The 15,354-nt window shown below is 44.2% G+C and overlaps 1 protein-coding gene across 1 annotated transcript; it reads right to left on the bottom strand.

Moving 5' to 3' along the window:
* Positions 1 to 1,839: 1,839 nt before the first annotated feature.
* Positions 1,840 to 15,346, bottom strand: EAF1 (ELL associated factor 1). The gene is made up of 6 exons (XM_036431539.2): positions 14,977 to 15,346; positions 12,498 to 12,592; positions 10,968 to 11,104; positions 8,585 to 8,775; positions 6,305 to 6,538; positions 1,840 to 5,104 (listed from the first exon to the last, which is right to left on the bottom strand). The coding sequence occupies exons 1-6, from the start codon at positions 15,344 to 15,346 to the stop codon at positions 5,058 to 5,060; spliced, it is 1,074 nt and encodes a 357-aa protein (XP_036287432.1). The 3' UTR covers positions 1,840 to 5,057.
* Positions 15,347 to 15,354: the final 8 nt, after the last annotated feature.

The raw sequence follows: 15,354 nt of genomic DNA, 5'->3' as shown, positions 1-15,354 counted from the left end.
AGGGAGGAAAGGTGAGGACTTTGGGTGGGTGGCTTTTTAATATTCTTCCATTAAAGGAAATTGGGAGAGGGGGGGTTTCTATGTCCCTTCCTCTTGAATCTAGTTGGGCTTTTGACTGTTCTGACATATAGAATACTGTGGAGATGATGCTGTGTGAATCCCCAAGCTAGGTCATAAAAGGCCGTACAGCTTCTCAGAACACTCAGGGGAAGGCAGCATCATGTCAACTATCCCGAGACGGCCCAGCTAGAGAGCCGTGCAAGCCCCTTCGGATGATGGTCTTAAATGAGCCTGCTTCCAGCCATCCCCACCAGTGCCAGACATGTGAGTAAAACCAGTCTGGACTCTCCAGTCCTGCCCATCTGCCAACTGAATACCACTGAGTGACCTCACTGAAGCCACAGAGAACTGCCCAGCCAAATTCTGTCCTTATTACTAACCAACAGATTGAATTAGATAAAATGGTTGTTGTTTTAAGCCACTAAGTTTTAGGGTTGTTTGTTACTTAGCCATAGCTAACCATAGTATTGCTCTAGGGTAGAAAGGGGAGAGAACTACATGCAAGGAAGTGCCAACCCTAGAGAAGCCTCTGACTTGGGTTTGGCGCCCCCTGCAGGCGCCATAAATAGAAATGTCTTACCGCCCATTGGGACTTTTATCTGGTGAGAAAAGCCAGAGCTAGAGGGCCTCCTTAGTGATGATATGGCCCAGGGTTCTCAACCATGATAGAGACATGGGCTATGTGGAGGTAATAGGTTCATTGTCCCAATGTTCATACACCCCTGTATCCATACTTTTTCATGTACTCTGCAACTCTTCCAGCCGGAGTATGCTTCTCCACCCCTTGATTCTGAACTTGGCCCTGTCACTTGCTTTGGTCAATGACATGTCAATAATTGTGGCAGTGGCAGTTGTTTCCTCTCACTTTAGCACCTCTACCTTTGCCATGACAACATGCCCAGGCTAGGATGCTAGAGGACAGGACACATGGAGCCAACCAGCCCAAGTTGTGCCAAGGCCTAGATCAGCTGAACCTGTCAACTGCCAGGCACAAGGAGGCACCCAAGCAAGACCAAAACTGTCCAGCCACCCAGTTTAAATCTCCAATCCAGACTCGTGAGCAAAATAAATGCATATTATTTTAAGCCATTGAGTTTGGGGTTTGTCATTATAGTGACAACAGTTAAAAGAGCATTAAACTCTTATGTGATGAATGTATACCCCCTCTTCCCCACTGAGACCTGGCTCAAGTCTAACTCCTATTTCCTCCTGAGGAAATGGGAGCCATTTGCAGAATAAGCAGCAAAGGATTCCTGGCCTAGATCTCTTGACGTGTAATTACATTTCATCTAAATTTATTTAGCAGCCTCAGAATTAAAAAAGAAATATATGGTCATGGCCCACCAAGGAGTTGCAGTCTATCAAGGAAGCTAAGACCACAAGACAGATGTGGGCACTGTTGGTAACAAATGTGGAACAGAAGCAGGAGGCAGGGTCCCTTCCAGCTATCGAGTGTCAATTCCAGGGAAGGAGTGGGGTGAGCTGATACTAGGATTTGCCTAGGGATTCAGTTGCAGTTGCACCCTTGCATAGTTCTCAGACCCAAAACTAAGCCTGCCTTCCTAAACCAAGGGAAATGGCCTCAAATGCCATGTGGCTTACTGAAGTCATCCTGAGTTCTGAACTTACCTTTTAAAACTGAGGTGTACATCCTAATAAGCGTAACACCAAACTAAGGAATCAATTTAGATAATCAGGGTTAGGCACAAAGGATTCTTAAAAGAATCGTACATTTTGCATACGTAATTTCTGGTATGAAAATAAAACTCACAAGAAGCGTATTGCTGACCTTCATTTTTACTTAAATATAGTGATCTTTTAAGAGAATAAACAACAACACTTTACACAGCAAATATCTTACATAAATGTAAACATGCACATCTACTTCATAATTAAGCAAAATAAACTTTTAAGCACAAAATTTTAAAAACATTAAAGAATGAGACAATGAACCCAAGACAGAAATAAAAGGAGCAATAAAAACACACATTTCATAAAGCTTCAATTGGTCTTGTCTTCCAACCTACTGGTTAAGGCCTGAGTTTCAGAAATCCTACCTTCCTTGCCAAATGGAAACATCCAATTTGGCTGTACTTAATATATACCCACATAATATAGTATTACTCTTTCAAAATAATGTAATAAATACATCACACATACACACACCCACGCATATCCTACTTAACCAGCCTATTGAATAGGGAAGTAAGGATTTTGGAATTTTCAAGTTTTCCCACTACTGAAGCACATACATATAATACCACACATAGAATGATCCTGTTACAGAAGTAAAATGGTTAATGAGTGGCATCGTTACAAATCTCTAGTTCCTCTGTATTAACTTTTTCCAAATCACGTCTTTACTGTGGCTCCTCCGATAATTCGGACTTAAGTCTTTACACCTTGCCTAATGACCCACAGTACGGTAGACATAGAACAAAAAGGTGATTTTAACAATTCAGTTAGAAACTGCAAAATGATGAAAATCAGCATGGATACTTTTCAGCTTTCTCCAGATGCCTGGAATGTTTTCTCTATGTCTACCCTTTCTACTCTACTTGGTTCTCTCTGCCTCCTCCCCACCAGCTATAAGCATCTGAATGTGTATGCCTGTGGACATCCCAGAGGATGAGATGAGAATGACGGTCCTTGCCTTTAAGTAAGGAGTTCACACCAACCAGAGCTTGAGCAAGGAAGTCAGTATGGACACAACACTCCAGCTGGTTGAAAAGAACCGAGGAAAGGTCCATGAAAATGGTACCTGTAGGAGATGGCTCCTCAGGAGTCAGGTTTGGGAAAGAGGAGAGACTGAGAAGGCACAGAGGGAGGAAGAACAAGACCATTTTGCCTGGCATGAAGGTAATCATGAGTAGTCTGTAAGGCCAAATTCTTGATTTCCAAAAACAAAAGATTCTTTACTGTGGTGGGTGAAGCTGGAGGGCGGGGGAGGGAATTACTGAGGGCTTTGTGCAGAGAACCAAACTGGAGCTAGGCTAGAGGATGACCATGCCTGTAGGGACGATGGGTGACAGGAGAGCCTGAAGCTCAGAGAGCTTAACTCGCCAACCCAAGTGCCACATGCAAGTATTTCCTATAGAACAAACATCTTTACCTGACATGCCAAAACCACAGTCTGTCTATGTATGTGAACACTTTGGGAAGCGGAGGGGGGAAAAAGAGGCTTAAATATTTTCAGTTCAAGTTCCTGAAACCTGCCCCAGCTGAGCAAATCAAGAGCAGTGAAACATTCCTACATCCAGTAACAATTCATCTTTCCTAATCATGACCTTCACCCTCCCTGAGCTGTCATTACTAAGGAAATATAAAACAATTACCAATTCATTATAAATAAGTTCCTACGTGCCATTAAATTCACTGACACCTCCTCATGGGCTGAGAACCCACTACAGGGTACCAGTGTGGACCTATTACCTACACTTGGTAGAATGGTATGAGCGTGCTGTTGGACAGTGACTGCTGGTCCACACCCCCAGCTCACTGGGATTACTATGCAGTTAAAACAGGTGACTCTATAAGGCTCAACTCTAACCAAGGCCACCACCTTGGATCATCTAATTCCCTTCTAGTTCAAGACTGCATCCCTCCACTAACTTGGGAAGAAGAGGCCATCTGAGTGGAGGGATCCCAGGAAGGAAAATCATGTTAACTGTTACTGATACCCGCTAAACCAAAGAAGATGGAAATTTCTCCAGACATATTCATTCAAATTACAGAAATGGGACAAACTAATTATGGGACAATTTATCACACATTCACTCAATATGAAACATTTACTAGTGACCAGTTTGCTGCAACAACAGATTCACTTGAAAACTGCACACTGCAGAAGGCAACCTGTGACTTTCTTCTACCTGTATATAAAAACTACAAATCGGTATGGCAATCAGGCACAAACAGTGGTACAAAAGCATGAACAGAAAGAGTGTGCTCATTTCATATTGCAGAACTCCTATTGAGATTCTGGTTTCTGAAAACCTGTTGCTGGTTCATTTGATTAGAAAGGTTCCCTCACTACACCTCTCTTCTACTCCTACCTCCCCCACTACAACCCACTGAATGAGGAACACTTAATATGGGTCTACTCAGAAGTAAAAGCCCCAAATTAACTGGTCATGTTTTGGTCTAGTGGCTGCTGGTTTAATCTGCTAACCCAGCCTCCTGCCTTTAGGGACTGTCTGGATCTGAATCTGAGCTAGAAGTACACAACACATTTGTCTTTTGGAACCCACTACAAGTTCCTATGTACATCTGTAAGTCTCATGTATGGACGCTCTGATTCTAACAAACGAGACTCAAGGGAGGGAACAATGGGAAAAGCCTGGATTGGGGGCAGGAGGCTAAACTGGCTGAGTGCTTCCCTTTCCTTATTTGTAAATGAGGGGGGTTGAACTGCCAGGACTCCAGGGTCCCGCCCGGCTGACACTTGAGGACTCCACCTTGAAGTCTGTTTCTTCACAGGCTTGCCAGGCTTTCACACAAAACTTCCTTACCACTTGGTTTCCACCGTTTCAAGTGGTTTTAGCATATTTCTAAGGGCAGTCTGAGGTTTCCCCCTCTCTCCTATCCCTCAAAGACTGTTTCTCGTTTCATTGGTGTAGAACACTTGGCCAAACTGGTGGCTGCCAGGGTTTAAAATGGAATCACTGGCCTGGTGAAGATATGGCCTTTGAGTAACCTAGACCAGGGCACATTTGCCTGTTTTTCATTGCCAATGTTAACCAAATAGAAATATAATTGTTAGTTCTTCTATAGATCTACTTAAACCTTGAAACATGAGATTGTTCAAATAATTACACAAGAAAGTCACCCATCACCGTTAAGTTAAAGTCTTGAATATCTGAGAGCTTTAGAGCCTCGAATTCCTATTACAGTCACTGATCCACAGCATTTTTCTCTTGTCAATGGATTCCATGCAAAAGTAGCCCGGTCTTGCAGTATATTTGTGCACCAAAAAGTTGATTTAGAAAGATTCAGCTCTAGTCATCACTGTCACTCCCAGATTCACTCAACTGCAAGTCATTTCCTATAAAAAGAAAACAGAATCAAACCAAAAGTACATAATTTAAGTGACTTTCCCACAATTCTTTGGTTGACTGCCTTTGCTATCACACTATAGCAAAGCAAAGCCAATTCGATTTAACTCATTTAGAAGAGATGTTATCTGCAAAATAATTCTGCTTACTGAGATAGAACAGGGGAGGAGTAGGCTAGACAGCTTTAAAATGTGTTAATACTAAGAAAATATTGTATTTCTAAATAACTGACTCATTGTATAGAATTTTTCACATTAAGTTGCTTTATAAAAGCTAATACCAGATTAGGCTTCTCACTAAGGCAGCGGGACACTTTTTATAGCTATAACATGCTAATCCAATTCCCCTCTGGTACACCTCTGTCCAGGTTATTCATGTTACTTTAAACCTGAAACCTTTACTTATGAGTGTTGTAAAGCCTCATATTTGTGTTTGGTGTGCAGAATTTAGATTTATATAAGCACTCAACATTTCCATCTAATAAGAGAATAACAGGTGCCCAGCTGATACAGATTGGATTACAACAGAAGTGAACTTCTGTGTTTCTGGATTGCTAATCTCTAAACCATTTCTCCTCCAAGTTTGTTCTGAGGACTCTGTGGTCCTTCTTCTTTTAACTACACACCTAATGTCAGATTTTTTTTTCACATACTTCACTCTACACAACTAATAACAACTGTGTGGGTGCAGCCATCTTTCTACTAAGCCAGACATTAAAGAGATTTGCAAAAATTTTTTAAATATATTTTTATTTCAGAGAGGGAGATAGAGGGCGAGAGAGATAGAAACATCAATGATGAGAGAGAATCACTGATTGGCTAGCTCCTGCACATCCCCTACTGGGGATTGAGCCTACCACCTGGGCTTGTGCCCTTGACCAGAATCGAAACCAGGACCCTTCAGTCCTCAGGCCGATGCTCTATCCACTGAGCCAAATTGTCTAGGGCAGATTTGCAAAATTTTAAAGCAATGTTACCTTCTTACTATTTTTTTATTTAGTGCTAATTTTTTTTTTTTTTTTTTTTACTTTTTGATAATTTATTCCTTTCTGTTCCAAATTATCTTTGTCAGGATCCTTTCTTATACCTTACATATCTTCAGGATTATAGATTCTGACCTAAGAAAAATAGAAGCTGCATCTCTGGCCTGACAGACCACCTACTTGGCCAGAAAAGGGGAAGCACACTTACTGAGGGTGTTCATGAGCTGGTTGCTCCCCTGTGGCCGACTGGTTCCGTTGACAAGGGCAGGCCTGCTGTTGTAGGGCTGCTGGTGTGCAGGCTGGGGGGGAGAGGTAGGGCCGTTGTCCTCGCCTCCGCTGCTGGAGCTGTCATCATCGCTTCCCGAGGAGCTCTCAGAGTCTGAGGAGCTGCTCCCACTGCTGCTGCTCATCTGCTCAATAATGTCCACCTCAGCCCTCAGCTCTGGAATAAAACGGCACACGTGTCAATACAACCACCACTCTCAAGGCAGCACATTGAGTCTTCTGTAAATAGTAAACCGGCAAAACCAACAGCAACGAGGAATAACTTAAACGAACTCCTGCTTCTCAATTCCTTAAAAATGTACAAAATGATCTAAACAAAAATACCTAACCTGTCTTCAGAGAGACAATGGAAACATTAAATTCACCCCAAATAACCAAAAAGCAAACTGCTTCAGGATGATGACTGTTGTATTTTGTCTTTATCTACTAAGAAAAGAATTGTGAATTATTTAAACACCAAATAAGAGCCTCCTGTACACCCCTTATGCTAAGGGATTGAAAAATATTTAACGAGGAATTGGAAGGTCTGAGTGCTTGTTTTGGATCTAACCAGCAGGGAGACCCAAGTGGAAGCCAATGAATTTTCCAAGAGACTCCGGAAAAATGCAGGGCCAGAACAGACAAGATCTGGGGTGCTTTCCAGTTTTCATGTCCCAGAATAAATGGAAGCTTGCAGGAGGAACCACAGCGACTGAAGACACATGCTGGAACATTCCTCCTCTGCCCTCTTTCCATATTTGACTGGCAGTCCTGCCTGTCAGGTACTGCATTTTTACAGATGTAAACCAGGGAAGGGAAAATATGTTTTACTCAACATGTCAATGTCCCTGGATACATTAAGGATATATAATAGATTTTCCTGTCCAAACATACCATGTGGCCTTAAATGGCTATGGTTCCTTAAAGAATAACTGGGAACAATTCCTGTTCAACTAAAGTGAAAACTTCCATAAATGACATTCCAATATTCATGAGGGGGAAAAAGTCAAGTGGCTTAACTGTGCACCATGCACAGACTGATTTTGTTTTGCTAAAAGAGAGCTGATCTATAAGGTGGAAAAGGCAAACCTCCAAGGACAACTCTATCTTTCCCTGTTCACTACTGTTATCTATTTAATTTCATTTCCTAAAATATGCCACTTACCCGCATAACTTCCCAACAGTCTGAACAACTAACGAGATCCATTGCATAGCAGAGAAAGCAAGGTGCCGAGCCGAAACCAGTTTGGCTCAGTGGTAGAACGTTGGTCTGAGGACTGAAAGGTCCCAGGTTCGATTCCAGTCAAGGGCATGTACATTGGTTGCGGGCACATCCCGGTAGGGGTTGTGCAAGAGGCAGCTGGTTGATGTTTCTCTCTCATCAACGTTTCTAGCTCTCTATCCCTCTTTCCTCCTCTCTGTAAAAAATCAATAAAATATATTTTAAAAAAAAGAAAAAAAAAAGAAAGCAAGGTGCCAAAACCGGTTTGGCTCAATGGATAGAGCGTTGGCTTGGGGACTGAAGGGTCTCAGGTTCGATTCCGGTCAAGGGCATGTACCTTGGTTGCGGGCACATCCCCAGTAGGGTGTGTGCAAGAGGCAGCTAATCAATGACTCTCTCTCATCAATGTTTCTAACTATCTCTCTCCCTTCCTCTCTGTACAAAATCAATAAAATATATTTTAAAAAAAAAAAAAGAAGAAGAGGAGAAATCAAGGTAAGCAAGCTTTTTTCTCAGGTATGTAATGGAGAGCGCCTCACCAGACCCCTCTTTTTAGGCCACTGTCCATTTCCAAGGTCCTCATGGCACTTTCATATACACTTTATGTATATAAACTTTATGCTAGTAGAAAGTACTGGTCATGGGAATGTTAAGTCCCTCTAGGCTAGATAGTATACTAACGCTGGCACACCTGGTTTTCAGCCCTAGCACCTAGGAATTTTCTTCTTCTGAAGCCTTGAAGGTGTGCCACAGGCCCTCTTGTTTAAATCCTGGGCCTCTCCGCAGAATGCTGTGAAGACAGCCGCAACTCAAGTCTCTCTGCCTGGACGCCCCCTGACAAATGAGGTGAGAAAGCCCCCACCCTCATCGCTCTGGAATAGTGAACTCTATAATGGCAGAGAATGCCCACGCCATCATGTCAATACGGCAGCCTGTGCTCTCCACAGAAACATCACCATACTACTCCAAGGTGCTACTGTGCCTCCAAAAAATGCCTTCTACCTCTTTTGATGTCATCCAGCTGAGGTTCAGGTGAAGGGTTATCTTTCACGGGAGAAGTTTTGGGTCCAACTGGAGGCTTTGTTGGAGCTCTGAATGGCATAGGTGGTGGAGGCGGTGGCGGCTGTGATTGCTGTGGGGGGCGAGTGGGCTGCTGTTCCATTCGGGCTTGGATTTTACTGCTCCCCTCAGCCCTGAAATGAGATACAGACATTAAATCAAAGGGACAAAGCCAGTGGTTCTCAAATTCGTCAGGTGGCTGACCACCTAGAAGTCTCTACAGAATTCCATGCCTTTTAGATTGCTGCAAAATATTGCTGTTTATAATTTTATCACATGAACTAATCATTCAAAACCCATCTATTGTATTCTAGTATTGCATTATGCACCAGAGATAGAGATGAATACAATAGACCCACTACTCTCAAGGAATTCACGTTTTATAGCAAGAAGCAGATAAAATTACAATGTGATTGTAAGAATCCATTTTTTTAATGTATTTTTTTTATTGATTTCAGAGAGGACGGGAGAGGGAAAGATAGAAACATCAATGATGAGAGAGAATCATTGATAGGCTGCATCCTGCACGCCCCCTACTGGGAATCAAGGCCACAACCTGGACATATTGCCCTTGACCAGAACTGAACCCAGGACTCTTCAGTCTGCAGGCCGACACTCTATCCACTACGCCAAACCAGCTAGGGCAAGGACCCATCTATATATATATATATATATATATATATATATATATATATAAAACCCTAATATGCAAATAGACCAAACAGCAGAACAACCAAACAAATGGTCATTATGACATGTGCTGACCACCAGGGGGCATGCGCAGAACATGGCAGGCGTCAGCAGCAGGCGAGCAGGGGTTCCAGACCAATGTGGGGTACCGGTCACTGTCATCGGGGTGAGCCTCTGATGGTTACTGAAAATTCTTTGCTTTCACACGCCATGGTCCAGCCTAGAGCTTGCACCTACTGCCTGCACCAGCCCCGATTGCTTGTGAAAGTGGGTTCGAGCGGCACCTGCTGGCCCCAGTCACCCCTGAGGGTTTCTCCACCTCCCCCTGCTCCTGAAGGAGTGATTAGGGCAGCAGCTGCTGCTTGCACCTGCTGACAGCACCAGCCCCAATTGCTCTGCGCCATCAGCGCTTGGGAGCAATGGCAGCATGAGCAGGGCTGCTGGCAGACAGGGGGTCGGGGGCCACAGTGGGAGGGGCAGAGGCATGGAGGATGGGCCAAGACCCACTCCTGTGCCCACTGCAGCCTTGTGGCCCACAGTTCCTTTCAAGGTGCACAAAAAACTAGGGGCCCAGTTTCTATTAAAACTGGGCCCCTAGTTTTAATAGAAAATATTACTGTTTGATTTGTAAACACTATAAAGTAATAATCATAAGTGTATGAGTTATAAAATAAAACTAGCTCTTGAAATACTTGCAAACTTTTCCAGTATCTATGTACTGCTTACTCATTTTCTCACATACCAGCTCTAGCTGGCAGACAAGCTGGCAGTATTCCACCCCAAACTGAGAAAATTCTGTCCATTAACATTGTCTTTTGTAAATGCACTAGCCTAGCACTTTTCAAACTTTAGTGTGCACACAACCATCTAGGGGTCTCACTGAAATGTTGATTCTTACTTATCAGGTCCTGAAATTCTGCACTTTCAGCGAGTATCCAAGTGACAAATGCTGCTAGTCCTCAGATGACACCGAAGAGCGAGAGAAATGCTCACAACTACATTAGAGTAACAGCAGCATCTGGTTCGCGGAGGCAATTAATACACACACACTGAGCAGCTCTGCAGCACAGAGCCCCAGCCTCGGGTAAGTCAATCTCACGTATCCTCGGTCTCTTCGTCTGTGTGTATGTGGTTTTTAAGGATAATAATAACACCTTTCTAAGAATCGATTACAGAGGAGAAAAGATAATGCCATAAAGCAACTAGCATAGTTCCTGGCATATAATCACTCCTTAATAAATGGCAGCTACTCTTTATTATTTGTGAAACAAGTTAAGAAAATGATTGTTTTCACACTACTAAAGAGTATATATTATTCAATTATCCTTTCATAATTATAAGTATATAAATTTAAGTTTTATCCCTTAAGTGGTACTGTTTCAAAAATTATGAGATTAATAAAATCAACTAACTTATAAAATACACCTCTTTACTCAATGGCTTTCACCTTGCAGATTTTAAAAGCATTATTTCTTTCTACTACATTTGAGGAAAAGATATTTTATGGATTTGTCTGAGAAGGCATAGGTGGAGTTATTGAGATTATCAACAGGAGACTGAATGCCCAGATACTCACAATCTTATAAATAACCAAATAGATAACACAAATGCAAACTCACATCACTCTGTCACATACCTTGTTTTCTTGACCTGAATGCTGCTACTGAGTTTTTCCAGCACATATTCACCAGTGTCATGATTAATAATAAGCACACAGTCTTTCTGATAAGGCCGTTTGTTCCCCTTGAACACAGTCATTGGTGGTGTGGATCCCTATATGGCACAAAATGTATATGATCAAAACTAAACACACCAGTATAAATATAAAAAATAAATTTACAGGTGACTCTACCTCATCAAATCTTTTATCAGAGACTCAAAAAGAACTCCTGGTTTCCCAGGTAAAAATAAAAGGGAAATAATATAGCAAGAACTTATGTCTGTAACTGGTTCTAAGTAATAAAGAAAGGTAATATAAATGTTTTAAATTACTGTATGTACACTGTTCTAGGGATTTGGGAAATGTTACAAATAATAGTAAAGTGTGAAATGATGGGGGAAAAATTAACCATTACTTGTATTACACTGAGAAGAGCTAGTGAAAGATCTCTAGTCCTGCCTCATAATTGGAGAGTTCATGGCTTCCCCGTCATGCCAAGTAACCAACAGAGCATCTCAAAGGGCAGCCCATTTTTCTGGTTAGCTCAGAGTAAGTACATCCTGCCACTCACCTGCCGAGGCCCTTTGATCACTACCCCATTGCTCTGAGGTCAAGTAATTAAATCTTTAAATCATCTAGCTCCTCAGCCTCACCAGCACCACTCAGCCATGTGCTATGCACACTCCAGAGCAGAAGGCAGCTGGCATTCCCTGAGATCTTGTCTCTCTTATTTTTACCACTTTAACAAGGCCTGTGTCCTCTCACAATCCGGGACCCCTCAGGGGATGCTGAAGAGCTGGTTTTGGCCCGATGACGGAACGACCAGTCACTATGATTCACACTGACCACCAAAGGGCAGATGCTCGACTCGGGAGCTGGTGATCAGTGTGCTCCCTCAGGGGGAACGCTGCTCAGCCAGAAGCCGGGCTCACAGCTTGGGCTGGTGAGAGCAGCAGCAGTGGCAGGAGCCTCTCCCACCTCTGCAGCAGTGCTAAGGATGTCTGACTCCCAGCTTAGGGGGCAGCCCCCAAGGGCTCTGGGACTGTGAGCGGGCACACGCCAGGCTGAGGGGACCTCCCCCACACACACACTGAGTGCACAAACTTTGTGCACCTGGCCTCTAGTATTACATGAAAGATTTAAGTCCTGCTCCTGCCCACCTTGAGTCATGGCTTGGCAGCTCCACACTCCTAAACTGGTGTTGCTGTACATTAACATGGAACCTATGGCCTTTCTGTGGAGCTGCTTGGGAAAAAGCTATGCCTGACTAAAAGAGGGGCTAGATATCCAGGTAGGGTCTTTGTCTACTCCACAGTAAAAGGGAGCCTGGGTAAATGACAAAAAAATCATTTCTAATGAAGCACCCGGGGTGGATGCATTCTACTCAAACCCATATCCCGAATTTCTTTTTTCCTTATGCTGACATTTTCAAACATAGGTAATTCAAATTACAATAATGTAAAACAGGAGAATTTATTGAAAACAACAACAATGTAAAACACTTACAGGGATATGTGGCAGTGTAATTGTGACTTCATCTCCTTTGCCAACCTGAAGCTCTCCTTCACAGGAGGTATCTATAGATGCTGGCTTAAAATCATCTAAAGGGAAAGGGGGGGGGAAAGCATTGATCCATCAGGTTACTTATACTAAGGGTTTTCTAGGCATTCTCATTTAAGAATTATTCAGATAAATGGAAAATACAAAGAGTTTAGAATATTAAAAAAACAACAACACTATTCCTTTGTGAAAAACTTCTAATATACAAAAACAAAGAGAATGGTGTAATAAACCTCTGTGTACCATCATTACTCAGCCTCAGTAATTACCAACTCCGGACAATCTTATTTCATCTATTCCTCTGCATACTTTTCCTTCCACGCCAACTGGATTATTCTCAAGGGGGGGGGGGGGGGGGGGGGGGGGAAAGCTAGAATTTATGTACCATTTAATTAAGCACAGATAGCCAAAACCGGTTTGGCTCAGTGGTAGAGCGTCGGTCTGCGGACTGAAGGGTCCCAGGTTCGATTCCGGTCAAGGGCATGTACCTGGGTTGCGGGCACATCCCCAGTGGGGGGTGTGCAAGAGGCAGCTGGTGGATGTTTCTCTCTCATCCACGTTTCTAGCTCTCTATCTCTCTCCCTTCCTCTCTGTGAAAAATCAATAAAATATATTAAAAAAAAAATAATTAAGCACAGATAATCCCTTCTCCCCAGTGACAGATGAAAATGAATGCTTATTATCATTATAAAGTGCTTTGTTAGGTTATTGTGAGGATCAAAAGCAACAACATATTAAGATTCTGTGACTATAAAACCCTAAGCTGCATCATATAAGCTGATTTCATTTTGCATAGGAACTGTCAAAATTATCATTTGCAAAGGCAAGTTCCAAAGCTTTAACATAAGATACTCCTGCAGATGTTCAGAGTCTACAGCTGAACTTGATCTCTAAAGGTTAATCCTGCCCCTACTTCTGAGTTGCAACTGCAGTACAACAAAAAGAAATCTTACTCCACTTCATTTATTTTTAAATATATATATTTTATTGATTTTTTACAGAGGAAGAGAGAGGGATAGAGAGTTAGAAACATCGATGAAAGAGAAACATGGATCAGCTGCCTGCTGCACACACCCCACTGAGGAAGTGCCCGCAACCAAGGTACAATGTCCTTGACGGGAATCGAACTCAGGACCTTTCAGTCCGCAGGCTGAAGCTCTATCCACTGAGCCGAATCAGGTTAAGCATCTTACTCCATTTTAACACACGCCTGCCTCAAACTGCAGGCCAGGTGCCTGTGAGACGTGTCTCTTTTACATTTCACATTGCCCTTCACCCTCCTAAAACAACTTAGTACACTGCTCAAGAGATGATGGTCTTATCACGTTCCCAATATCCTCCCTCTGAGAAAGCTGCTCTGCTGTCAGCAGTGAGCACAGCAATGGCCTGCAAGTGACCACACAAAGATAGAGCCTCATTACCTGACACACCCTTTTCCCCATGTGTTGAGTCACATCAATTAGATCCTTAGACAAAAACAAGTCTTAACTAGCATTAGCATTACGAGACAGGAAACTGAGGAGCTAGTGAATCACAGAGGGACGCTCAGTCAGCCAATTACTTAAAAGCCCAATCTTTACCCAGGACATGGGAAAGAAAGAGTGGGAGTGCCCTCGCTCCTCAAAGGGAGGAGGGAAAGGATGGTCCAGCATAATGACTATTATTTCGACATTCTCTAGGCCTGCTGTCTTCTGCTTCCAAGCATAGACCAAGGTTTAACTTGATCCAGGCTCACACATTCGAATGTTATTCTTCACCTACAAGGGACTTGGTCCTGAGTTAAAGTCAGGAAAGCATGAGTGCCCTCAAAAGACATCCATGTCAAAGGAGGTGCGGATAGCTGGAGGAGGAAGACTCTGAAAGGGCGCAGGGAGGATGCGCATTATTTGGCTGCAAGAGGGAATGGAGCGCAGTGTCTCAGGGTGCCCAGAGCAAAGACGGGCGAGGGGAGAAAGCCCGAGGAAAAGGGGGAAAAAGAGAATGAAACAGCAGGGGGTGGGAGGCTCATGAGCAAACAGAAGAACCCTTTAAACGTGGAGAACTCGGGGTGGGGGTGGGGGGTAATCAGAAAGGGGGTGGATTAGAGGAAGAACTGGAGTTTGATGTAGGGTCAGAGCCTTTCGGGAGTAAAGAGGGGGAGAGATTTGGCACAAAGGAAGGGCTGGCTGGAGAGATGAAAGGAGAGAGGGGTCAATGCACTTCGGAAGAAGCGTTTGGGGCCACGAGACAGAAGAATGGTTAGGAGTGACGAAGGGTTTGGTTTGGGAAGGGTTAGCTGGTGAGGAGCGGGAGGGAGAAGGGAGAGGGTTCAGGGGTAAGAGAGGAGGGAGCTGACGTAGGTAGGGGGTTCCCCGCACTTTGGAGGCCAAGGATGGCAAGAGGCGGCCGGGGAGGCCGGAGGGAGCCGTGGGGAGCGCCGACTTACAGCGAATGGTGTGGAAGGAGGCTCGCGGTCGCTTTTCGAAGCTCTCCCCGAGCCGCAGGCAGTGCTCCTCGCGGTCCAGCAGCGGGTTCGCGGTCCCGTTCATGGCCCCGCACGGGCCTCGCGCCCGAACAGGCGCTCCGCCGGCGCCGCGGCCACCGTACGCGCTTCCGGCGCCGGCTTTCTGGAGAGCGGTGCTCCCGGGACACCGCTCCGCAGCGCACCGGGGTTCCAATCGGCGCCCACCCGGGGCCGGAAGCGAGTCTCCGCCGCGTCGGGTTGGGGGAAGCCCCTGCGGAAGCAAGGCCACGGGACTTCCGGCGTCGGGGAGATACTTCCGGGTCCGTAGCGGAAGTGGCGGCGGCGGTGCCATGGCAATAG

This window comes from Pipistrellus kuhlii, unplaced genomic scaffold, assembly GCF_014108245.1.
Source record: "Pipistrellus kuhlii isolate mPipKuh1 unplaced genomic scaffold, mPipKuh1.p scaffold_m20_p_11, whole genome shotgun sequence".
NCBI lineage: Eukaryota > Metazoa > Chordata > Mammalia > Chiroptera > Vespertilionidae > Pipistrellus > Pipistrellus kuhlii.
This window is presented reverse-complemented; position numbering and strand designations above follow the sequence as displayed.